The sequence below is a fragment of the Trachymyrmex septentrionalis genome, unplaced genomic scaffold, assembly GCF_001594115.1.
Source record: "Trachymyrmex septentrionalis isolate Tsep2-gDNA-1 unplaced genomic scaffold, Tsep1.0 scaffold37, whole genome shotgun sequence".
Classification (NCBI taxonomy): Eukaryota; Metazoa; Arthropoda; class Insecta; order Hymenoptera; family Formicidae; genus Trachymyrmex; species Trachymyrmex septentrionalis.
In genome coordinates this window covers 8574126-8600977 of record NW_017305536.1, presented here as the reverse complement: position 1 = coordinate 8600977, position 26852 = coordinate 8574126, and the positions used below count along the sequence as shown (strand labels likewise).

At 31.4% G+C, this 26852-nt stretch overlaps 1 protein-coding gene across 1 annotated transcript in view; it reads right to left on the bottom strand.

The window, feature by feature from the left end:
* The window catches only part of LOC108750753 (neurexin-1), a 229340-nt gene that overhangs the window by 127243 nt on the left and 75245 nt on the right, over window positions 1-26852 (bottom strand). Inside the window, exon 3 of the mRNA XM_018490467.1 lies at window positions 6422-6563. Within this exon, the coding sequence (XP_018345969.1) occupies window positions 6422-6563 (142 nt within the window). The remainder of the gene's footprint in view (window positions 1-6421; window positions 6564-26852) is intronic.

The window sequence follows — 26852 nt, the reverse complement described above, 5'->3', positions numbered from 1 at the left end:
TTTTTTACAATACTTTTTTTAAACGTAATAATATAACATATCATGTATCTTATATTATACATAATATTATGTTATATTTTTACGTTTAAAAAAGTATTGTAATTATTAATATTATAAAAGAGATACGGTATAAAAGAGATAATATTATATATATTATATAGTTATAACATAGTTATAACATAGATCTACTGCCACAAATGGATGGACTAGGGCAGATTAGCATTAACATTTAATCCTGTAACATATACAACTATCAATCTATTGTGCATGCAAGAATGCACACATTTGACTCTCATGAAGCTTATTATTATCAATATATCTTTTGATCAGTTTAATCAGTTTGTTACTCGTTAGAAATAATTAATTAAAGTTTTGAATTTATTAGTTTGATTATTAGTTTGAATTAATAAATTATTACTTAGGCAAATAGAAAAATGAGAAAAATAAATAAATTAAAATCATGAAAAAATGTATTGATATTTCTTAAACATAAAAGTTCTATTTATGTATTCTTGATTCATTTGCTATTCATATCTGATCAACGATCAGATCAAATCAAATCAAAAGAAGATATTTATGAATCTTTTTGTGTGTATTTATATCAAATAAATATATAAATTATTATTTTTTATATATCAGAAAATATTGTAATTTCAATTAAATTTAATTATGTTTCTTTATTTCTCTCTCTTTTCTGCCCCTATTCAAAATATCTGTTTAACAGAATTTGAAGTTTGCATTTGGTTTTATTTTTCTAGACTTAAGTATTAGATAAAATAGTAGATAATAAAGAAATATATATTCAAAGAGATCTTTACATACACATCCTAAATATAATATATATCCTCTCTATTTCTCCTTAAAAGTACAGAATATTTTATAGTTATACTCCAGTTAATTTATTCAATAGGAACGCTTTAATAATTATGAAGTATTTATTACTAAAACGTGCCAATTTTATGCTGATTTTCCATAGCTTATCCATTTTTAAATAATTTTATATATATATATCAAGTATCACTTGATTCAAAATATATATATATATATAAAATGATATGAGATTCAAATTAAAATTTCATTGCAGAACAAAAGGGATTTTTATATAAATTATATTAAAGTTAATCAATTATATGTCATAAGTATATTAAAATATTTGAATAACAAAAGAAAAATGTTTAATGTATTATATTAAAATTAATTTTCTGAAATAATGTATTAACAACATAATAACGGGATATTTGTAATCATAATATTAAAATTCATAAAGATGTGTGTAAAGAACATTGAAAATTCATGCTGATGGTAATATTGATTGCTAAAGGTTTATTAATTGTTTTGGATCTCACATTATTAATTACTAATGGTATCGTCAACTATGATATTGATGGTATTATATTGTATTTTGGACATAGATGGCAAATATTTGTCCAAACTTTATTTAATTATGAACCTGCTTGAAATTAATATTTTTATCATGTTGTCATCATATAGCTGCAAATAATTTATTAAATATTAATGTTATTTTTTTATTGAATTAGAAATTTTCTAATTTATTTGAAAGTATAAAATCGTAATACATAATATGTAAATTCGAAAGGGTGAAATAACAGATAGAGTGTGAAATTTAACGATTACATTCATTACAACAGAAATCTTACTTAATATATTAAAGGATCTTCTGTTTTGTAATGCACTAATGGAAACTACATAGGAGAACTATAATTTTACTTAAACGATTTCTGTATAAACAAAGTAGAGCAATAAATTACGTACCTAAATTAGTTCTAAATATCGGTGGATAAATAATAACTAAACGGTTTTGTTGCCATAATGAAATAAAATTTAACTTGTTAACTTATTAAACAATTTCATTCTTATTTCGAATATACTTATACATAATAAAAACATATAATTAAATATTTAAAATCGCTAATAATACTATTATTGATATTATTAGCGATTTTAAATATTTAATTATATGTTTTTATCGATTAGTTTTCATCAGCAAGTTGTGTGTTATGCTACTTAAGTCATTGCATTCAATTTCGCATTGATAAAGAATCTATTCGATTGTATCCAAGGGGTCTATATATGGAAACATTTTAACTAGAGCTACGATCTACTGATTACTCGTACTCGTATCTCTACCACCACTGCACCACGTTATTATGGATGCTTTGGTTTTGTAATTAGCGAGACTCACTGTAATCCCAAGCCCAGTAATCGCCAGCACCCGCCGTGGGCAGCATCGTGCTCCATGTCTCTATGTGAGAACAGAAAGAAAGAAAGAACGAAAGTAAAGAACTGAACCATGCGTCAATCGTTCGTGAAAAGATCCTTATGCATTTTTTAGAAAAAAAGGGAAAGAAACCAATGGAGCGCCGCTCGGTAATTTAAACGCTGAAAAAACTTTCACGCGATTGCAATTGTTATAAAATTGCCTTCCTAGCGGCAGCTCCACGCTGCGCGAATATCGAGTGTTAAACAACGAAGTTTCTCCGTGCGAAATGCCGTGTAAAGTTGAATCACTTTGTCCAGATAACGATTCGCCGCGAACATAAACTCTTGATTATCCTGTTTGAAATAGATAATGCGAAACGAGTGGTTTATCGTACTTTGTTTTACTCGTATATTTACTCAGCATCTAGTCTCTCGATTTTTCATTTTATATTTTTATTTTCTAAGGAAAATTGAAACAGAGTCATTTCAAATACTATTCAGCATTACGACTTACTTTAAGCAATATTATTTATAGACTTGCTGTGCAATGTGTAATGCAGAATATCATACCGTCGAATCTCTTTTCTTCTCCTTTCTTATGTACACATATATTCCTTCCTTTTTCTCATTGTCAGCAGTGGTAGTATTCAATTTTCTGCGATATTTGTCAAGAAATCCCGGTAGACTGATTATTTTTACCCTAATAAATTCTGAACTTCCTTTTTCTTTGTGTTTCAACCCTCATTTCTAGCTTCGCTATTTTATCTTGCGCGTCTGTAACACTCTCATCCCTCTCTGCACCCCTCCCATTTCCTTCTTCCTTTTTCCTCTATTCGTTTCAACATGGTCATTAAGGCTGGAAATTACATTATATCGCGTATAACGACTGTGCCTGTCAGACACGACAAGGACAATCGCGCCTGCAAAAAGCTGTTAAGAGAGGAATTAAAATGAAATTGTCCTGGTTCCTTTGCGAAGAGTCGTCTTTGAAGTTTCGCGTTCTTCTGGACAATGTCTCAGTAGCAACAAAAGACTCGGCCGTGAGTTCGCAAAGATTCGCAATTATCAGTGAAATAAAGCTTTGAATAAACATTCCACGCTGCAATTTTCGATAAAGGAAGATTGTTTATTCGCGGTATGAAGAGAGGCTCTTTTTCTATAGTAAACTTTCAACTTAATATTGTGAACTGCATAACTAATTTTTATTTAGTACGTTTACTTATTGCATCAAGAGTAATGAAAGGAAGAAATCGAATATAATTTGAATATTATTTCAAAACAGTTTTATATAATGTACTTTTATACTTCCTTTTATTGTTAGAAAGAATAATAATACATGATAAAGTTAGAATATATAATTAATTAATTTTTTTTAACTGAACGATAATTTGCATATTTATTTGTTGTGCGAGACTACATGAATTTACCGCTAACACGATTTACAGTAACTTACATCATAAATATACATATCTTAAAAACCGTATATCATACCCTACATCTGTCACGCGCAGTAATGGAAAATCTGCTAGTAGTAAAATTACCACTAATGTATAGTTGGAAATAACGTTTTATGGACCACACGAAAACTCGAGAAAATACAAAATTTTATCGCAGAAAGTAAATCGCAATTAAAGTAAATCCGGTATGTTGCTTATCTACGGAAAATATAATTTCGCTTTTCGCTATTAAATCGAGTGTACAGCTTTCTGAATTTTGCAAGAAGAAAAATCCCGTAGATGCATTTTGTAAATTACAATAATACTATATTTCTGTTTTTATTGTAAATAATATTTGATGATATTAGAAAAGGCTTTGAGAAGTCAGTTGTAATATTTATAACTGATTGAAATTAATATTTGCTGTAATATAAAACACAGAATTATAATTTATTGTAAAAAATATTATGAGAATCCATTCCGAAATGAATTCTTCCGATTCAAATTTCAGTCCGAATTCCAATACGTTTCTACAATGTGGACGCTTAAAAATCCGTAAATGAATATTGATCTTATACTCTTCTTTTACAACGATTGAGCTTTCTTTTAGTCATCATATCGAATGACAAGAACAAATGTATAAATTTTTGCATATCTATTTCGTCTTTCACATTCGCGATTCAAATCCCTTCCGCTATAACAATTCTTGTGCGCGCACCTCATTAACGGGGAAGAAGTCTGATTGTAATTATCGGTGAAACATCTTGAAACGACCCCGACTTTGCTCGATTTCTCTAATTGCCAATGCCTTACGAAAGGGAAAAATCATTCTGGAACACCATCTCGCTTCTGCAGCTGTCGACAATTACGCCTCATTAGGCAACGTGCGTTCTCGCGAATATACGTGTAGGAGTTAACGAGAAATGCACACCCAACGTATAGTTGCGTCCAAGCGTTTTATCATTAAAGGTAACGATCGATCGAGCGGAATATGAGAAAGAGGATAAAAACGGCAACACCCAAAGCACACCGCGTAATACGTTTGCTACGTGACAGAATGTAAAATGTAGAGAAATGATGAATATTTGAAGAAAATATCCTCCGTTTTTACCGAACTTTGAGTGAGCGATTGATATTTAATCGAATGGGACGCGATCTATTAATAAATTATCGGTCACAAAAAAAATCGAAGGACAGAAAAGTTGATAAAGTGTTATAGGATAGGTTATAAATAAATGAAACGTAGATTGCTTGAAAGTAATATCAAAATCACACAAAATTAATTTGTATGGATAAATATCAAAGGTAAAATAAAATTGCAGTCTTGACGAAAAATGTGAAACGTCTTTAATAAATTGTGTAGTGCATTCCGACGATTAAAATTGTTATAGAAATAATTAAACTCTCATCATTTAAATTATAATTACGAAGACATTTTAAGTTTATTTTATTAATAAATCGTCTTGAATAATATTTTAAATCCTTTTAATCTGTAAATAGTAGCTTGTTCGATGTTTATCACAATTTATTTATTAGATTCTGTGTATATTTTTGATTAAAACTGTATTATATTCATATAAAGTAGCTTGGAACGAATGCGATTGTATATCTCTTCTTTTTCTTCCATAGTGCCATACGTTATCTCAACGCATAGGCGCCTCCCTCAACCCTCTCATATACCTTTGTGCGTACATTGATCGTACACAATGTATATGAGGACCTACAGTTTAAACGCCGATTCCAAACGGCAATTTTTGGTAGGGAGGTTTCCTGGGCAAGTATACTATTCGGTTTGCCATTGTCTTCCGAGAGGAGCTACGAGTGTATGAAAATTTTTCGGTTCTGCCTGGGATCGAATCCGGGATCTCTAGTAGTATATCAGACTAGTCTGCTACATCACACTCGCACTCTGTATATCTCTACTCAGTTAAATTATATGTAATGCACACAAACAATGAAAATGTTCTTGTTTATATCTTTATCAGCGATTTTGTTTTATTCTCATTATTCTTAGATTGGCATAGGAAAAATTTCTTTTTTCCTTGTTCAAATATTTTTGATTAGTTTATGTTCCTTTAATCATAAAAAGTTTGACTCGCAAATGAATAAGAAAAGATAATAATTTAATTCATATTTACTTAGTCATGGTATTTTTAAAGTAATTATTTTTAAATGTAAGTTTTAATGATAAATATATACATATATAAACATGGCAATTTACAGGATGATAAAGAAGTTTGGCCACAAAGTTTTGTGCTTATCGGATCATTAATGTATATATATTTGCAAAAGAACAAACTCTGAATTCTCTGATAATAATATCTTATTAAATATAAAAAATATAATAATTAAAATAGCCGTCATAAAGCCTCTCAGCCAAATAAAGGTCTTGAGTTCATCAAAAAATGAAAATTTTTTGGTGCAGTCTATTTTGGTATTTAATATAATACAGTAACACTTCAGAATTTGTTTTTAAATATACATTACTATAGTATTTTGACATCAAAACGACGACAAATAACATCAGCTATGTAATAATTTGACAAACATACAAAATTTTGTCACACAAACTTTTTTGTTACTCTGTATGTATATTGATATCGTATTTTAAAAAATTGAAAAAGTTTAAACATAATATCAAAGTCCTTTCAGCAAAATATAATATAAATATAAATATAATATTTAACAAAATATAATTGGTAAGACATAGCTATTTTGTTAATTAGTTTAAGAATTCAGTTTATTTAAAGTTTAGATTTACTAACCTTTCTCACAATATGCGCCTTCATAATCGCCGGTGCGACACTCACAGATCGGTCCACTGTCTGTAGAAATGCAAATGCCACCGTGCTGACATGGATCGCGAGTTTCACAGGCATCTGTCGTATTCGCCATAATGCGTAAACTCTGTAACAGATATTAGATCTCTTTCATAAAGTTATAACAAATGATATCATTTAATACTTAGATATCAAAAGATATTAATAAAAACATTCGGATAATGATACGGAAAGCTTTTTTGTAATGAGATTCATGGGATCATGAATAATAAAATTACAACTTTGAATCGACAACTGTATAGTATAAGTAAAAAATGTTTACATTGAGCATTGAATAGAAAAATATTCCATTTTTATTATATTTCCATTTCAGTTGTATTTGCTATGCATGATTAAAAAAATTTATTGTATGGAAAAAAGGTTTTTCAGGTTTATGATTATACAGATTATCAAATTAATAATTAAATTAACGCAGATAAAAAATAAAAAATAGAAAAAAGAAGTATTGTGAAGTACTGTGCATTATCTAATTAAAACCGTTACATCATATATATTACAGGAAAACTGCATAATAGTCAAACTATAAATATTCTTTTATTAAAGGCGTCTTATAAATGCAAATATTCTCAAATTATTCCTATTATTGCGTGCCACAGTTTTCATATTATGCAGCAAACAGACTTTCTGACATGGATATATTAGCTGTAGAAATATAACTTAACATGAATTCAAGAAAGATTTACTGTGCAAGTGATAAGAGTGGGAGATTAATATTTATTTATTTTTTACTTCTCACGCGGTACTATCTGCAATATTTCGACATTAGGCTGATGCGGCTATTTAAATATTTAATTTATTAGAATACATTTCGTTTTTATAGCATTTGATATTTAACTATTAATGATGCGCCTTTTTTACTATTCATATAAAGTACGATAAATACATTTAAGTATATTTAAACTTTGCTTTCATGACATTACATAAAATTTTTATTTAAGCAGCAATGTTGAAAAAATCTCTTTCCGTCTCTGAAATAAATAATAGATGATACATTTGATATGTTTGCTTGTGCAATATCGCTTGCAATATTCAGTGTGATATTACGCAGCGACGAAAATTAAAGAGAAGGTAGAAAAATAACCTACTTTAGTTTGAAGAAGAGCTCGGCATTTTTTCAATTTACATTTATCTTTATTTCGCGACCTTATACGCGGCTCTTCGGGGGCAACGAATAATAAACGAACGCGGTACGCGCCGTCGCGGTAAACATCTTTTTTTACGATTCATTTATCTTGACAGTGCACTTTCAGCACTGCAACTCACTTTGCATCGTGCACCGTCGCGTTTTAAGTCGCGCAAACGAGATTTTTTTCACTCCCAAGAGCCGGCCGCAACCGACTTTTATGGATGCTCTTTGCACTGAGAATAAGCAGAACGTTGATCTTATTCTTGAAGTTCTTTAACGTTGGTCCCAACTTGATTTGAGTCGACAAAATTGGAAGGAATTCGTCGCGGATCACTTTGCTTCAATGTAGGTTAATTCTAAAAATGGACCATCCGAGGGTTATACCTTCATATGTATATTAATTCAAGATAACGATATTCAAGATAACGTAATTTTTATAATTAATTTCTAAATATTAATGAGTGAAAATGAATTGATATTCAACAAATGAGTGAAGAGGGCCATACTCGGTCGGCCACACAAATCTTGTGTATCTACTGTATTGTGTAGATTTTTTTTTATTAAGGAAGTATTACACGTATTTTTTAATAAAATGGAAATTTATAAATATTTCTGTATTCCATTTAAAAGTAATACAAGTTTGGCGATTTATAATCTGCAGGATCAAAAATTGTTTCTATAAAAAATATATATGTTTATAAAAAATAAAGATAAAATGAGAAAATTTTTATTCAAATTATAAAATTTGCTGCATATTGATCTTATTGAACTTTTATACTATATTATTATATAATATTTATATATAATGAATATGTAATATATAATATTCATTTTAATGAAAATATAAATTTCCAATTCTAATCACTTTTTGCAAAGACTATACACCTGATACATCCTTAACTTAAAATTTTTATTTGATCATTAAAAATTTAATACTATTTCTTATACATGGAAAAAGATGATCATGCGGTGATTAATAAAATATCCAAAAAATAACTATTTTTGCGAAAAATTTGTTGAATACTTCCGTTGAAAAATTAATAGTCAAATAAAACCTTAATTTTCGCGAAAACAACGTTGAACTTACGTTGAATTAATTATCTTTGTGCAATCGAGCGCCCGCAAATCCGGCCGATAAGACAACTACGGAAATTATGATTCTCATCTTTTGTGCACGATTCGAACTTCTATCGGTAAAGTTTGTGGTACGTACCTGTTTGACCGGCGGATATAAATATTTAAACTTCCAATTTCTCAAGAATATACCGTAATTTCTATCCAGAAAATCACTCGTTCGTTTGAGGCTAAACTAACAGCCAACGTAAATGCAAGTTTGCTGTATTATTACTTACTTCTTCGAAAAACGTCGGCTTATAATTGGTCCAATTAATAGCAGGCTTTCTCCTTAGTTACTAATGAGTTATTAATGTCGTTCGCTCTCGGAACGTTTTCTTCGACATTTTTTTATGACTGCTTGATCGTAAGGAATTTAGTCGCTGGAGCGATGCGGATACACCTGTCGGGTCACGAGGTCAATCGCGCCGCTGTGCTCTATTATTGCGGCCAGGTTGGATTTGAGAGTTGGCAAGTGGCCATCGCAGAATACGGAATAGTAATCTTAGCGATGACGCGAAAGAAGACGATATGGGTTAACTCCGTCATGCATTAAATATGTTAAATGACAGCATAATGTATAAAAGGTTTGAACTTTTTTCTTATTCAAACATTATTATCGAAGAATACGTATTGGCTCTAAATTCAGACTTTCTCGTTTTTTTCGAGCAGGTGGTGCATGGAATATGTTGCATGGTTAGTGCAGTTCTACATAAAATGCACAATTCCATCTGAGTTAGTCTTTTAAGTTGGTTTTCTTTGCAAGCATGTGTGGTACTGAGCACGTCCGCTTTTAATAGAAATTTAATTTCAAATTTAATTACAAGTAGTAGTAGATACAACGTTGAGAAAATAGAATATTTAATGAAAATTAATTAGTGACACTTCTTTTTAATATTTCTTTCAAGTACTGCGAATTTAATTGAGTTATTGCAGGTAAAGTCGAGCATTGTGAAATTAGTCTAATACATATTTGTTTCTGGGCTAAGATACAGAAGGATAAAAAGACTGAGACTAATGAGTATAGACTGTACGAATATGGCCAACTAACCAAGCCTGCTTAACGAGTCGACCGCATTAATCATATTGAGCCATGCGGCGCAGAGGATTGTTAACGAGATTTCCTGCGAGAAAAGCTAATTGACGTCTAGTCGCGGCAAATTGCATTTTCGATATGATCCTGGCTTAGCCGTTCCGGGCCTCTTTCCATATTAAAATAATACGGTTTATTATTTCGGGGCTCCGAAAACTGACCGGATACATTAACTATATAATATTAATTGATCGTTCGTTTTAATTAATTAAATGTATTTATTTTAATTTTTGCTATTGTAATTAAGCATTGTTAAGTTAATAAGATTAAGTATTATCAAAATTAGTATTTTAGTTTGTAAAAATAACAAATGATAAATTATATGATTTTGTGATTAGAGAGAAACAATTTTAATTTTATTTTTAAAACAGATTTGAACAAGTGTAGGTATTCGGAACAGAATAAAAGTTTTGTACAAAAACTTCTTCCTAACATATATTCATGAAAATTAAAAAAAAATATAATTAAAAGTTTAGATCTTCGGATGGTAACTGTTCGATAAAAGTTACTTTTTTCTCTTCGAAGCAGATTTTTTTCTCAAAGAATTTTTTCGCGCTGTGAACACATTTTGCTACGCAAATTCTTATACCATCGACATTATATGTTCGGCGCAAAAAAAAATCTTTAAAATGTCTATTATAATACTTCGGAAAGAATTTATTGAATAATATACGATTTTCTAAATTCTACTTTACCAATTACAAAAATTAACCCTCCGCATGGCTACAATTACTTTTTCTTTCCGAGATTGGTTTACATAAATCAACTTGAGCAATTTACGGAACAAAATTAATTAACTGCAATTAATCCAACGTGTACGACGGAATTCGGTAAAGACAAAAGCTGCATGATGTTTATGAACTATGCGCAACATAGTTGTGTAAAGTATGTCTACCGTTATACGAACCACAACGCAAGAGAAAATACTCGAATAAATCAAGCGATTTAATTTCAACGGGATTACACGGCCCAATCGGCCCATCCTCACGTCGGCAAGTTTTCCACCCCGGCATGTATAACGGTAATCTACCTATATCTGTAGAGTAGCGGACCGTAAATTTGTATCTTCTTAAAACTGAGTCGTTATTCTTCGATTATGAATTGAAAATCGATCATTCTTAGAAACGTTATTGCACACCATACGCGTAAATTCTCCGCGTGGCATATGCGATTCTACAAAGCGTTTAGACGTGACTATCGTGAAACACGTATAACGTAAGATGCAGAGCGAATCTGAACGATTACGTATGCGTCGCTAGGAACGATACAATTTTCGTGCGACACGAGTCATCCTGTCTCCGAGGATGCACATCCCCAGGTGCAATGTGCATTCTTCCGACCGCAGAGCGTACCGCGAAATACGCCTGGGAACTCGGGGCCGCGGTAACTCTGATAAAGTCGGAAGAAGGGTCTTGTACCCCGACCCCCGTCAGATTGTCGACAGAAACTCGGGCAATAAATAAGGCACCCACTGCGCAACTGTGGGAGCAACTGCATCTCTGCGTGCCGGTGCAGTACGAAACTGCGCCGTGCTAAAACTGCGCTATTTGGTTTTGACCGCGAACACGGGAACCCCGGACAACCTCCGGGCATAAACCAGCGGAGATACAGAATAAGTTGCATCAAAGGGAACTCGCTCGTTCGCTAAAGTTTGGGGCGGGTTGCGCGGTGCAGTTTACCGAATTAACAACCGCGATGGCTAACCGCGTTAGAATCAATGCAGCACGATAGTATCAACCTGCCGATTGCATAATTTATTCGTTACTTCATTGATTACTGTCGCTCTGTGAGCAAGCACATCTGCAAAATCAACTCCCCCCTTGATTTTCGCAAAAAGTTAATTTGCCGCGCGCGCACAACAAAAATAAAAATATTATCATTATAATCAATTTTAAATTAAAACGAAAAAATGCTTCGGAAAATTAATATTCTAATTAAAATGAAAATAGCTTTATTATTGGCTGATTATGTATATTACGAAAAATATTAGCATGTTTATTAATTTGTTATTACAATTTTTGCTAATTACATTATTATACATTATTATACATAAAATATAAAATTAAATGCTATTAGTTGTTTAATACGAATATGTAAAGATATATATATATATATTTGTAAACATAGAAGATATACATATATCATAATGATATAACTTTAAGAAATGTGAACGTTAAAAATTTTTATATTTGGTAAATAAATATATAAGGATTTATAATAAAGTTCGACGTTGACTTTGACTAAAATCGGAAAAGTCTGCAACTTTATTCCACTTAAACTTTAAATCTTTCTATTAAACTCGACCGATTTCTTGAATCTAATAAAAATTCATATTAAAGTTCTGCATGCATACGTACTATATGCAGTGGTTGCGACTATTTGAAATGTTTGAAAACATTAATATCAATTTAATCTAAAAATCTTGCACATGATGTTATTCAGTAAAACACATGCACTTTAATCATAGCGAGAAATCGTAGTGTATTACATTAAAAGGTAAATCTTTGTCTTGTTAACACACGGTTTTAATTAGTATAATGGATACTATAATCAAATCACAATATAACAATGTGTGGACAACATAAGTACTGGAATATTTCCTGAAGAATTATTATAATTTGAGAATAATGAATTCAAACAATACATTTTCATTGATTCTATGTTATAAGAATATGGGAAATTTCTTAAAAATACAAAGTCTATTTTTATTTTTTTTAATATGAGCAGCATTATATCTTCATTTCGTTTTAAAAGATTTTGCAACACTCATATGAGTATAAAGTCATATACTTTTTATAAAGTCATATATATAATTTTGTAAAAAGCTATAAAATAAGTATATGTTAAAATTGGAAATATTTTCATAAGTTTATAATTTCTAAAAACACATGCTACACAGAAAAGTTTTGTTGAAGTGTGTTATCTAAAAATTTAGCTAGATGCAAAACCTGAAAATGTTATTCAACCATCAAAATAATTATGTAGGACGCTCAAGCTGGTTGCTAAAACTTTTTGCAGCACTGCTCAGCTAAATTTTGGGATCCTTCAACAAAATTGTTCTCTTCAAATGTTTTCTTACATACATCGATACAATTAATGTGTGCACATGAATGCATATACGCAATCTATGTTACTAATTGTAAGAGCAAAGAACATTTAAGCTTCACCACATTGCGCATTTGAAATTTAATAGTAAATTGTGCTCAAAGAGGCACGAAATACACGCACATTCACCGCTGTAACATCGCTGGAGATGTTAGGCGAGTGTTCCGTGGAGTTCTCGACGGTATACCAGCTGAACGCGATGTCGCGGTGTTTCGAGTTTCGCCATGCTTCGATACCGCAGTCTAGCCGCCCGAATTCGCGGATTTGTTTCTAGGCAGCCTTGTCGTCGGCTTCCATTAAGGAATACGTGGTAAATCTTTGGGCCCGCGATCCTTCACACACACACGGGATATGGCGAAAGTTTGCAAACCGATTCCGAGACTTGTCACGGAGTTTACGATATATATCCCCACCTCTTGCCCGTAGTTTCCATCCAATTCCTGTGCACCGCCGGCACCTCGTTTCCTCGAGATGTTGCCGATGGCGCAACGAAATTTACCGGCTAGTCAGGACTCTGAAAGTGTTGGAATCGAATCGAAGACATTCTAATCATTGTATATTTTTAGTTTTAGTCCTCAGTTTTAGCAGTTTTAGTTCATAGTGAATATTGAAAGTTAAGTTAAAAATTTGTATGAGACACTAATTCTAATTTTATATATTTTTCTGAGGAAAAATAACGTTTGATACGAAGAATAAAAATGTAACACACTTGTTTCGTTCATGTAATATCAAATTTTTTCAAGAGAAATATATCAGTGAGTGAAAGAATTAAAATCTTTAAGTGAAAAAATTTCAATTTAATTAATGCTTAAATATTTGTTTTGTAAATGAAAATATTATTTGAACTTTTTTTAAAGCTTTAGGTATATTCGTCAGCATAATGATGGTTAACTGTAATATAGAATCTCACAAAATATCTTTATCTCTTTTGTATTTTCTTCCACACATAATATTTATTATTCTTTTCGTTTTTTTTTTTATATAATTATACGGATAAAAATGAATAAACTATAGAAATTTTTAAAGATATATGAAACGCATTTATAACCTCATTATTTTTTATTCTGTATTATTATAGAGTTGGATCGAAATGTAATTAAGTGCATTAGTTAAGTGAAGTGGGTGTTTAATATAGCCTGGGCATTCATTATTATTAATTGACTTTAACTGCGATGCGGAAAAAAGATGCAAGAATTCGCTGTGTGTTGAACGAAATCGGGAACCAGGACCATTTGACCTGCTCATTACCATATCTCCCATTTTTTCGTCATTATCCGCGTGTAATTATGGAGGCCCTGGTAGCATGTGAAAATTGTTTTAACGAGTTGCAGAGATTGCGGTGTATAACAAGCATCTCCGTCTGCAAAGTACTTTAACCCTCAGCCGGAAAATAACTGGAGGAGGCCGGAAACTAAATACGTTACTGCGGCCCATTACAGGCTCTTGCGTACGTACGAAAGAGGCGTATATTCGCCATTTTCTCCGTACCTGATGAATATTACTACCTAATACTACCAGCCGTTACGCCCATTTTCTAGTCTTGATTGAGAAAGAAACGCGATATTAAAATTTAATTGCAGATTTGATCGAGAACGTATATATACATATATAGTATATGATACCATTTTTACGAATTCAAAACGCATCATAGCTCCGAGAAGACATACTCAATTTATCGTGATGTAGTTGCGCGCAATGGTGCATTATCTAATAATACTGTTTTATTACAAAGTTTTTACTCTTCCGTTGTCTCTGAAGAAAGGACAATCTTTCCAGAGATAAAAAAATTTAACTTAACAAAAAATCATTATTCAGGTCAGTTGTTCACAACTAAATATCTATCTTTCGATATCGAATCTTTCTCTGTTCTACTTCCTACGAGTATTCTGTAATATTCTTCGACGGTTTCTGATTTATTTACCGCGAACAATCGATACGATTAGCTTTCCAGACATTTGCTCTGAAGAGCGACGGAAAGTTTCCGAACAAATACGAGCTCCATTATTTCACTGAGAGTTCATTATATATTCATTTTGCCGCGAACGTGCCACGGCATTTCTATCGAATGCGAATTTTTCGATCTGTACTATCAAAGATTCCCGTGATCGCTTGATGCCGATATGCCTGTGGAACAAGTTTAAGAAACGATAGGACACAATTTTTTTTGCTGTATTTTAACGTATGTTTGATTATTATTTGCGAATATTTGTAGAAAAGATCACCATGTCTTTGACAAAAAAATTATAGGTTTAAAAGATGTTGATATTATTTAATTTTTTAAATAATTATAATATCTATTCACTGGAAATTACAATGTGAATTTGTTGTAAAATTTTTAGGATTTTAGTGCAGTTTTATATTAGAGATTTCACACATAAAAAATTATATTAATTTTTTGTATATTCTACATAGAAAGTTTTGTGTTAATACTAAGAAATGTTGAACATCAATTTAACACAAAGTATTTAAATAATTATGTCAAATTAATACTTGGATATGTTCAAAATTCAATTATAATTAACAATAATTTTAAACAACGACTTGAGAAGACCAATTTTAACACAAATACTAAATGTTTTTTATTGTGTATGTGAATGTTCATCAGTAAAAAATAAACCAGTTTCTTTGTTTGCTATAAATGTGTTAAATTTATCACTGCAGTGAAATGCTAAAAACTTCAAAATAGCAAAATTTAAAACATAATTTTCAGGAATCATAAATATTATAATTACAACAAAATTGTATTTGATCGCACGGAATGTAATATTAAATAAAATATGTCTAGGATTCTTCTTTTAGTTAAGAATTTATTGCTAAATGATTGCACTATTTAATTTATATTTAGTCTACGTTTTCCAATTAAAACTACATTTTAAAATTAAATTTATAATAGTTGAAATTGCGCAATTACCTATTAATTATCTACATAAAACGAATCCAATATAAATCTATTCTATCGAATTCAAATTGCGACGCGCTAAATAAATTCATTTATTGGATGTGCAATGCAAGATAGAAAAGTTCAATATTTCTTACTTCTGATCTGACAAATATAATATGTTTGCAATTATAGAAGCCAGAAACTTTAACATTTAATCGTACAGTTACGACGTAACTTTTAGACGAACTTATCGTAGTGCCTCAACAAATTCTAATTACGATCAATCTTTTTTTCCGCTCTTTCCGCGGTATCCTTATTCAATGGGGGCGTCTAACTTCGTTCTGTACATGGCTCGACCGTATTACGGGCGTGATTACGAAAGTTGTCAACTTGATTAAATGGTTCTGCTTCGGTCAAAGTTGGCTCAAAGGGATAATCGTGTGAGGTGTCCGCCTGGAGCTACGCTAGAACTTTCTTAAACTGGACGGAGATTGGAAGACTCGTTTTCGCGAAGGGAATTCGGCGATACTGTTTCAGCCACGGCACCAACGCTGGCATAATTATATGCTACCGGAACTTTGTAGGTAAAACTTTGAGTTTTTCTACGTTAAAGCGAATCCTCCTCGACCTATCGTATCTTTTATTTTGTTGTTACACGAATAGAGTGTATGAACTCTACTCTATTTAATTATACCGCGTTATAAAAATGCAAACGCTGTTACGTACGTAACAGCTTTCGGAAATTTTTAGTAAATGACGAATAATGTACCCGCGGGAGAAACTTGAGATAAATCCTCGTCTGATCGTATATATACATATGTACTTAAAAGAGAAAGTGGTGCTCATTAAATAGGAGTATTACTGATTTATGAATATCCAGGGACAAGAATTATTGCGAATAATACAAACATAAATTTACTAATACTTACGAATATTACATAAATGAACGGTTGTGCTAAAATACCTAAAAATTTAGTTACATACAAATCTAAAAATAATTTGCTGAATTACCAAAATAATTATGTAGGATGCTCGAACTAGTTATTAGAATATCAAAATTTGTTTTCCAGCATTGCTAGTCATGCTTGAGTTTTCTACATAATTATTTTTATTATTTATTTATAGTCCAACAAAATTCTTTTCAGACCTATTTAGTAAAAATTTGAATATCGCAGCAAAATCGTTTTTTTTTTTTCCATATATAGCTGTATTTGCATGCGACAGCTTAATATTTGGACGAAATAAATTTTTCCTATAAAAAAGTTCCAGATCAGAGAATGCGAAGCGTTAATATTTTTGATCAATAATTATTATGCGCGACTTAGTTTCTACGTGAGAGAGCTTTACTGGTGAGATTTATAAGCGCGGAAATGAAATCAGAAAATGAGCCTCGCGCGATCAAGGGCACTGTGACACGAATTCGGGGAGGTAGTAGCGAGGTTTAAACATCGTCGCCAACAGGGCCGGTTATTAAATCGTGCGGCTATAAATTGCCGCGCAATTTCCCACGAAACTTAGTCAATTTCCACGAACGTAAATTCGCACGCCCGTGCCAACAAGTATTTATTCACATACGCCTATTTGGTACGTATTTCGGATTACTTTTTAATTCGCGACACCGCGGTTAATTTCTAGATTGTCACACATTTCTTTACTTTATTAAGCATTTGAAAAGAAATAAGATAATTGTAGTCAGACTTCCAATTATTTAAAGTAAATTAGAGTAATGTATCAGAAGTATGTATTAGTCCATGCGAATGGCGTGATAAGATCACATAAAAATAAATTACAATCCCTTCTTTGCTTTTAACAAGTGGCTACCATATAAATCTATAATTAAGAACCCTATACAACGTAAAATTTAGAAGCTTACCTATGCAGCTCACTTAGAGATCTCAAAGGGCCAATCAGCCTAATGTAAATTTGTACCTAGCCTTAATGCGAGTTAGAAGATCAAGCTATGCCTGTGGGATACCGTCGACGGAGGACGCTTCGTTAACAGGTGATCGTAATGAAGCCTGTATCGTATCGACAACGACGTTTTCCATGCCGGCGTTAAGTCGTGTAACTTCGTTTGACAGTGTAATCATTCTCCCGACGGGACGATGTAATACCGTGGGATTGATAGTTCCGCAGGCTCTATCTTCGAGTAGCAGATACCGGGTTCGACGTCGAAGCTAACCCATTTTTTCTACTGCAATGCGGCACGATGCAACTAAGTATTACATTACGTTACTCAACCCGCTATGACTAAATATCTCATCGTAAGTGCCTTTCCGTGTGAAGTATTTTTATTGCGCTTAACTTTTCAGTACGCCCGCGTGCACTCTGATTTATTGGCGTTATGAACAGACTTTCGAGTACAACTTTAACAAAGAAATTTATATCGAGCGCGACGATCCACTCACGCTCATAATTTTTTACACCGAAAAAAATGACTTTTACGTGGATAATACATGTAAACTAAATAAAAATTCTATTTATAATAATATACCTCAAATGATCAATTTTTAATGTACGAATAGAAACATTTCATGTTTCCACTAATAAAAGCGGAAAATTGTATGCAGAAAAATTGGCAACTTTACATAAATTATAATATTTTAAAGCATGTACATTTATATATATAAAATTAAAATATACCTAATTAAATCGCGATTTTTTTTCTTTTTAAATACGATAATTTTATATGACATTTTCGCGACAGTATGACATTATACATTTGAGTGATGTCAAGTCGTGGAGGTTTACGTCATTGGCTGACTTTATCATGATTGGCTGTTAATCGAGCGTCCCTTGAACATTAGCTTATCGTTCGACCCATTAAGATCGGAATGATTAGAGATGAGCCACGGTATCTGTACCGTGCACAGTGTTATCAAAGTCCACACCGAGATATGCCTTGTAACCTGATCGTTCACTAATCAGGACTTTGGACCTTCTAATTTGCAGCAAACTTGAAACACGCGAACCCGAATCTACCTTTGATATTAATCCACTCATGCCCGTATTTGCGAAAATATCCGCTCGATCTGGTCTTCATGCTGAACTTTAACAAACTTTATTGATCCGTAGCCTTGCATTCAGCACTTACACGCCGCTTAACAGTTTTCATCAAGTTCTTTGGTCATCGTAATTAGAAGTTTTTAAGTCTAGTTAAAATCAAACCAGAAGTTATAAAAGTATTAACGTTTAATTGCATTTGTATAAGTGATATGTATACTTAATTATGGAATATATCTTTTCAAATTTATAACATTTTTTGCAATCCTAAATTACAAATCGTATTTTAATTTGCGTGAATTATTTATTGTAATTAGTATACTTAATTTTGAGACATTTTGTATTTTTAATATAACTTTTTTGAATTATTAATAAATATAATTAAATTTTTTGTAAAGTGCAAAGATATAATTATTTCAATTAAATGATCCGAAGAATAATATCCATATTTAGTTATTTATTAAAGATTTATTTGCAAACATTAATACTTCAAAAAAAAAAAAAATTTTTATTTTACGTAATATTAGCTTATTAAATTACAATTTTTTTTTGTCATTTAATCACAGCTTGATTTTAACTTTAACAAAATGTGTTTCGCAGAAATGCTACTGCATGCACGTGAAATGAACATCTCATTTGACGTAGACACGTAAACAATTATTTGCTAGAGTTCTGATGAAAATACCGCTTTGCTAGGCGCTCAATAGGTCAAACGTAAAGGGAATCAAATATGGTGAGCACGAAAGGGCAGGTAGTTATGTGCATGGATGGTTGAGGGAATGTGTACATATAACAGAAATGACACAGTTAAGGTTCATCCAAATTGAAGCACGCGTGTACTACAACGAGTGTGCACTGCCCTCAGCTTAAAAGCTTCCTGTTTAAACTTGTGCAACTTCTCAGCGCGTATACATGTCCCAGAGCTATTTCACTTTGTTCAGGTTTTGTTGACAGTCTCACAGACGATCCTCTCATAATAAAAATTTGGATGTTTTATTGCATTTTATTACATTGTGTTTTAATCATTTTGTTCTTAATATCTTTCTCCCTGCAGTTAAGATAAGAATAATTTTAAGTAAATCAAAATTGATAATTTAGGCAGAGAGATTGTTAGACAAGCAAGCAATATGATTACGTATTATGATTTACAAATATGAAACACTTTATATTTGGAGCAAACATTATTTAGTATCGTGCAAAAAAAAGAGGATATAAATATTTAAATTTAAATTAATTTAAATTAAAATTTAGGTGATTTGTAAGTTAATAGGTTATATTCATAATATGTAATTTTACATAAAATATAACTTATAATATCTCTTCTCTAATTCCTCTTTTGCTACAGTCTGATGTATAACACAAATATGATTAACGCCAAATTTTACAACATGCACTTATGAATATAATCAACCTTTATTATAAATATTGACTTACGCTCCATACGAATTACGAATCGAAACGCACGTAAGAACCATACGTTTTGCTACGCGCATGTCGCTTATGTATGCTACGCTCGTGAGAGAATAAAGGCAGCCGAGTACTCAGGGTGTCACTTTATCGGACTGACTATAATTCCGAACGATTTCCGCGGGGCGACTGAAACAACCGAGAAGCTCGTTTACAGCGCTCGTACTGTCGTCATAAACGTCGCTCCGAGGAAATCGAGTTCACCTTGCTTAAATCGGCGCGAAAGTTCCGTTGTTCTGAGAAAGAAAGAAAATAAACGACGGTGTATTTGCAACAGGGCATTTGCTAATATTCGACTTCTGCCCGATTATAGGTACCCAATCGTGGACTAAATTAGATCTTAAAAGGAATCTTAAAAGGAAGGAAATTTCAAATTTCTTGTTCTTTAGATCAATTTTACAACAGCTTAACTCACATTAATTTAATTATTTTGATCATATTGATTTTAATTATACAAACATACGTAACGACTATAAAATGTCGGATATATTTGTAAAAAAAAATTGGCCATTGAATATTACAATTTATTTAGTAATGCAGCACAAATTAGAGATTTTTTTTTTCTTTAAATATGTCACCGGTCGATTCTTCTGGTGCAGCGTGAATAGATCTATTACGTTAATTGAAGTATTCGACCGAGGCCGAAAGTTCAGATTTATTAATGTTTCACACATTGCAAATTATCGGGCTACGAATTGGGTCACGTTTAGTCGTGACGAATCTAAGACGGTATCTCTCTTGTTGAAACATTCAATCCTAGTAAGAAGTTAGGTGATACTCAGTGTTCTTCATGCTAATAACATAATAGTAGCAAAGCTTAGACCCTTAGTTAATTAATCACAGCTTGGCGTAACAAGAGGAAGTAGGATAAAAACAGAACAGATGAATCAAATCTGGACATCTGTCTATTGTAACTGAGATATTAATCATCTAATTTTAACTTTGTGAAAAAAATATTTAAAAATTACTGCGATTATTGCAGAAATATACAGCTCGTAATTGTAATGTTAAAGATGAAGTGTCGAATCAAAATGCTGTGAAATTAATATCGAAATTTAAAATATATGGTTTATGTATTTATTTCTTTGAAATTTAGTTTGCGAAGAATAATTTTTTTTAAATTCATTTCTAGCTTTAAAATTATAGATATTAATGAAAATTGCATATCAAATTTATTAATCTTTTTGACATTATACATTATAAATTATTTTAAGGATTGTTCTCATCAAATGGAAGAGGGATTGATGTTATAACAATAAACTACAATTATATTCTCTTATTGACGCAATGCCTTTTGTGCAGCATTATATTACTATGGAAGCTATTTACGTAACAATTAGTTTGTATTTGCAATGTCTATCGTTGAAAATAGGACAATCGTAGTAATATTACCATTTCAATCGAGATATTGGATTTCTCTGTCTTTCACGAAAATGGATAGATGTCTGATTTGATTCACCTAGTTTTACCTACATTTCTCTTATCAAAGATATATCAATATCACGGTTATATACACTAACTTTCTCTTATATATACATTTTGCTAAGAATAACAGTCTAGTCTTTTACTAATTAAGAAGTTGTATCCGCTATTAGGGATATTAATTATTATTACGTAACGGTCTGTTTTTGCATTTCCAGTGTAAATCAACAAACTCGCTAGACCAGAACCTGAGAACTATTAGGATCTAAAGTTTAGTGGTAAACTATCAGAGAATTATGCCGCATCATGTTCTCTCATAAATGATATTGTTGATATCGTAGTATTGAAAGTTTTGACTCTGTCATCATATATTCCTCTACTGAACTTTGAACGAAACACTACGGATATTATAGTACGAAATAAATAAGTAGAGCAGTGTTAACGGAGTAGATACGCTTTTTATTTTAGCCTCGCTTTTTCTTGTTCGTAATAGGCAAGATTAACCTCCAGCTGCAGATACATCCAGCGACGGTTTATTCCGCCATTCTGTTCCATCTGCCTCTCTTTTTCTCGAGCGTGCCAACTGCCAGACGGTGGCAATCGGATAACAAAAGAAGTTAATTGAAAATAAGATAATGCCCGGTAGCGTTGGTCGAAACCGGAGGATGATGGGGCACGCGACAAATAAGACTGGACTGCAATCCCTTAATTAAGTCGAGATTTCTACTTACACGTGCGCCGGAAAATTACAGAATTATTCTTCTTTGAATAAAAGTATCGACAATAAAATTTAGAAAAAGAACTTGTACGTCAATTGTTTATAATTACGTTTGCAGATTTGCATTAGTTAATTTAATAAATTGCTAAAAATAATATAAACATTAAACAATAAATTTTCTTTTCTCTATAAAAAATTTTAAGGTTTATACTTCAATATTCTCTGTGTACGAAATTCTTTCGTTATGAAGATGAAAAAATTTATTATTTCCTTTTAATTAAACAGTCATAATAAAGTTTCAGATAAATAAAAAACGTTTAAAAAAGATATTACATGAAAATATTGTGAAAAAAATTTGTTAGAACAGAAAAAAATTAAATTTTAATTAATGATTTATTATATCAATACATTCTACATTTAATTATTCTACATTTTTTATTTAAATATTATTAACTTTAGTTTCTTTATTCTTAATTAATAAATTGCTAAAATTTTTACGTTGTTGAATATGAAATTTTTTAAATTTTCTTGGGGAAGGGAGGGAGAAAATTTTAATTATTCCCGTAAAGATATTCCGAAAAGATTCTCTGGGATACGGTAATCAAAATTCACCTGATTACCCCAGATTAGTGCGGAAATTATAATAACGTTAACGCCACGTGAGCGTAAATTAAAAATAATGCGATGAATTTTTTTTTATATTTACCTATCTCCAAATTATCAAGCACCGACTATAAGATAATAGTAAAGCCAAGAGTAGAAGCACGGTAATAACAACGATAAGTTTCGATTTATAGTCTCCAGCACTATATGAATAACTTTACATAACATAAATATGGTAATCGCAGCCATAAAATTTCAATCGTGCGGTTATAGCAAGTTCGTCCGCCGCGAGTTTTCACTCGCAGCACCCGCGAACTGGAGCACAAGCAGCACAGGACGAATATAAAATACATGAGAGCAGGCACAGTTTCTTTTTTTCCAAGAGAGAATGATAATAACTCCCTGGTTGTTGATTTATTCTTATTACTCTCTGTTCGAGAGAATTTTGAAATCGAGGATATGTTAACCTGAGTATTCAAGTTATTCGGTCGGTCTTATTTCCATACCATACATGTGTACATAAATGAGCTGATTTAATTAATCTATTTTCCAAATAAACGAGATACTAACACAAATTTCTTAATAATATTCCGCTCACCGTATTTTGTGTGGTAGATGATTTTTTTGAAAAAAAATGTAAATTTAACATTTTTCTGCTCAAATAGTAAAATTTCAATCGCGATTTATTCTCGCCGAACAAGTTTTCACTTCGCAGGGCGAATTGCCTTCGCATGAATCGTCGGAAACGAATATAAAGCGCAGACGCGGACGTTACCTTTTTTTTCGCGAAGGAGCCGAGTGGTACACCGGGGAAATCTACCGAGTAGTTATTAAAATTCCATCCACGTCGTGATCGCGCAACGACGAAAACAATCTCGAACGCGGCGGATTTTTGCTACCAATTTTTCTCGCCGCACGTTCGCCTACCCAAATTGGAATTTTCAGCTGAGAGGCGAGCATTATCGCGAATTATACTTGCTCCACTGTCCAGGGTGGCCCTGACGCCGCGGATATCATTAAATTATATGCGATGAACGAAAGTACTTATCATAACGGCCGCATAACGATAATGTCTTTTATCTTTCAGCTAATAAAAGTTTTCATCTTAATCCAAAAAATTTATTTTGAATGATTATTTTTTGAAGAAGTTAGAGATCACGCCTTAAAATCTCTGTTTTTTCTTAAAATTTATCCCTTTTCACTAAAAATTTTAAGATCATTATCAAATAATTTCTAGATATAGATAGTACTTAACACTTACAGAAATAACCGAAAAGATCGTTATTAATTATTCTCCTTCATTTCTATTTTAAATTAATATTATATTTCTTGTACAACAAGTACTATTCTAAAATATTTTTACGTTTTAATCATTAGTTTGTTATACTGATGAAGTACTTATATATGGTTTTATCATTTTATTTTTGTAATTCACTCCGTTCTTTTAACGACTAAAAATTGTTATTTATAGCTTTATAAATCTATTATTTGTTATTTTAAAAATAGTTAATTTAAAAATGTTTCTATAAAAAGTATAATAAGATATATAAAATAGAGCTGATCTAAATCTATTATTTCTTTACATTCACAACATTATGTATTTATCCAACATTCTAAAAGCTCTTATCTACACCTTTCAGAATGCTTACATTAATATTCACTCTTATGTTAGAAACGTTAGGAGAATAATTATATATCTGAAATAATATTAAACGTAAGAGATTCAAAAGGAATGAAAATTGTGAAAGTGTTGATATTGCTCAGTATTGTAATCATAATTATATTCAATCTTCGAGTTATATTTTAATCTGTAATTCTGGAATATTGTCTATATCTGGCAAAATTTTCGGAAGAATAGCTCGACTGGTAAATGTTCAGCTGACTATCTCTTGAGTGGAATGGCGAGTTGCGCTATTTCTGAACAAATTCGGTCGTCGCGTGTCTTCTCCTTTCGGTACAACTCGCTGATATCACGAGCCATGGCTTTTATTATTTTTCAACCGACGAAGTTTTCTCACGAGCGCGCCATGGAATTACAACTATCCTCGAAAAGACATCTTCGTCGGGCTTTGTTTGTAATTTCCATGGAACGAGCCCCTAGAGAAATTTCTATCCGTGTATTACTTGGATGGTATCACAAATGAAAACTGTCATACAATCTATAAACATTACTCTGTCAGGCAAGCTTACGCGTTTTTCAAATAACTTTTAATACCAAGCGTGCTCCTTAACGTTTAATTTTATCAAAGATATAGCACATTGAGGGATTATTACATAGAATTGTTCTATTATTTATATAAAGTGACGATTCCAATTGTGGATCGTGTTCTAATTATGATTAAACGCATGTAAAATTAAATATTATATAGATATACATATATTAATAAAATTATGATAATTTTTTTACATTCTTTCATTTTTTGTAATGATTGTAATATGAAATTACTTTCTCAATCATTGTCGATAGGTTGGTAAGGGAGAAAAAAAGAAACGTTATTTTCTTTAATAATTCATTGAAATTATAATAGTTTTACTTATATAGATTATATTTATTACGTTATATAAATTAAAATATGAATTTTAATATTTTGATATATATAAATAATTTTATTAAAGATATTTTACAGGAAATAATCTGCTGATCCATAATTGGGATTTATACTTAAATATTTTAAATATTTTTCTAAAATTTACAATCATTTATTGAACATAGAATAGTTTTTCATTAAAAATATAATATTTAGTACTTACATTAACATTAACAATCTTTTTAAATGTTTCATCGTTAAAACACAAATTAATGAAAATTATTTAAAGCTTAAAGAATTATCTTAATCACGTCTTTATTACATGAAATGAACAGTTTTGTTAAAATATTCAAAAAATTTTAGGTAGATACAGATCTGAAAATATATATAATTTTGCATGAATCATCAAAACAGTTATGTGTGACTCTTAAACTGATTGCTAGAATGTTAAAACTTTTTATAGCATTGTCATTTAAGCTACAATTACTACATAATTATTTTTATGGTACCTCAAAATTATTTGTGTTTGATTAAATTTATGAATACTTCAAGAAAACCTTTTTAAGTTCTTTGCATGTATATCTTATACTTTATTTACAGTACAAGACATTAATATTTTTGAATTTAATTGTCTCGTAAGATCCCGCATGTAGATTGTTATTTAATGGATTATAATATGACTTGTGTAATTTCGTTTTATTCGTAATGTACGATGTCATTGCGATCAATAACGTTTGACTAAAAGTGAACGGCAATCACGACGAACATCTTCTCGATTTGTCGAAACGGCTGTGCTCGCGGGGTGAATTTATCCCGAAATTTCCCAACTGGTAAAACCGATCGACTACGTGGAATTTGGCCTCGTAGCAATTCGCTTCTCGATATTAAACGCTTTAATATCGAGAAAAGATGTGGACGAGAGAAAAAAAAAGGCTTTTGAGTGTTGTCCGGCGAGCTTGTGGGTGTGTAAACCGCGGATGAAAGTGGATAGATCCGCGGTTGTTCGACGAATAAACGCGATGTGCATTGTGAACCACACATATATGACGAATGACATATGTATTGTCGGGTACGCATACGTAGGTGTGCACTTGTGCTGGTAAATACATTCGATTTATTGGAGGCCAGGTATAGAGCCATACGTTTTTCGTATGATAGCTAAAGCTTCTTTTTGCGCAGCTCGCATTTTGTTGTTGCACTTTTCAGTACCGACTACTCGTCGTTTTGGCCAGCCATTTTTTCACTTCTTTTTGCGTGAGCATATACACTCCTGTCTCTCCTCGTTCGATTCTCGTTG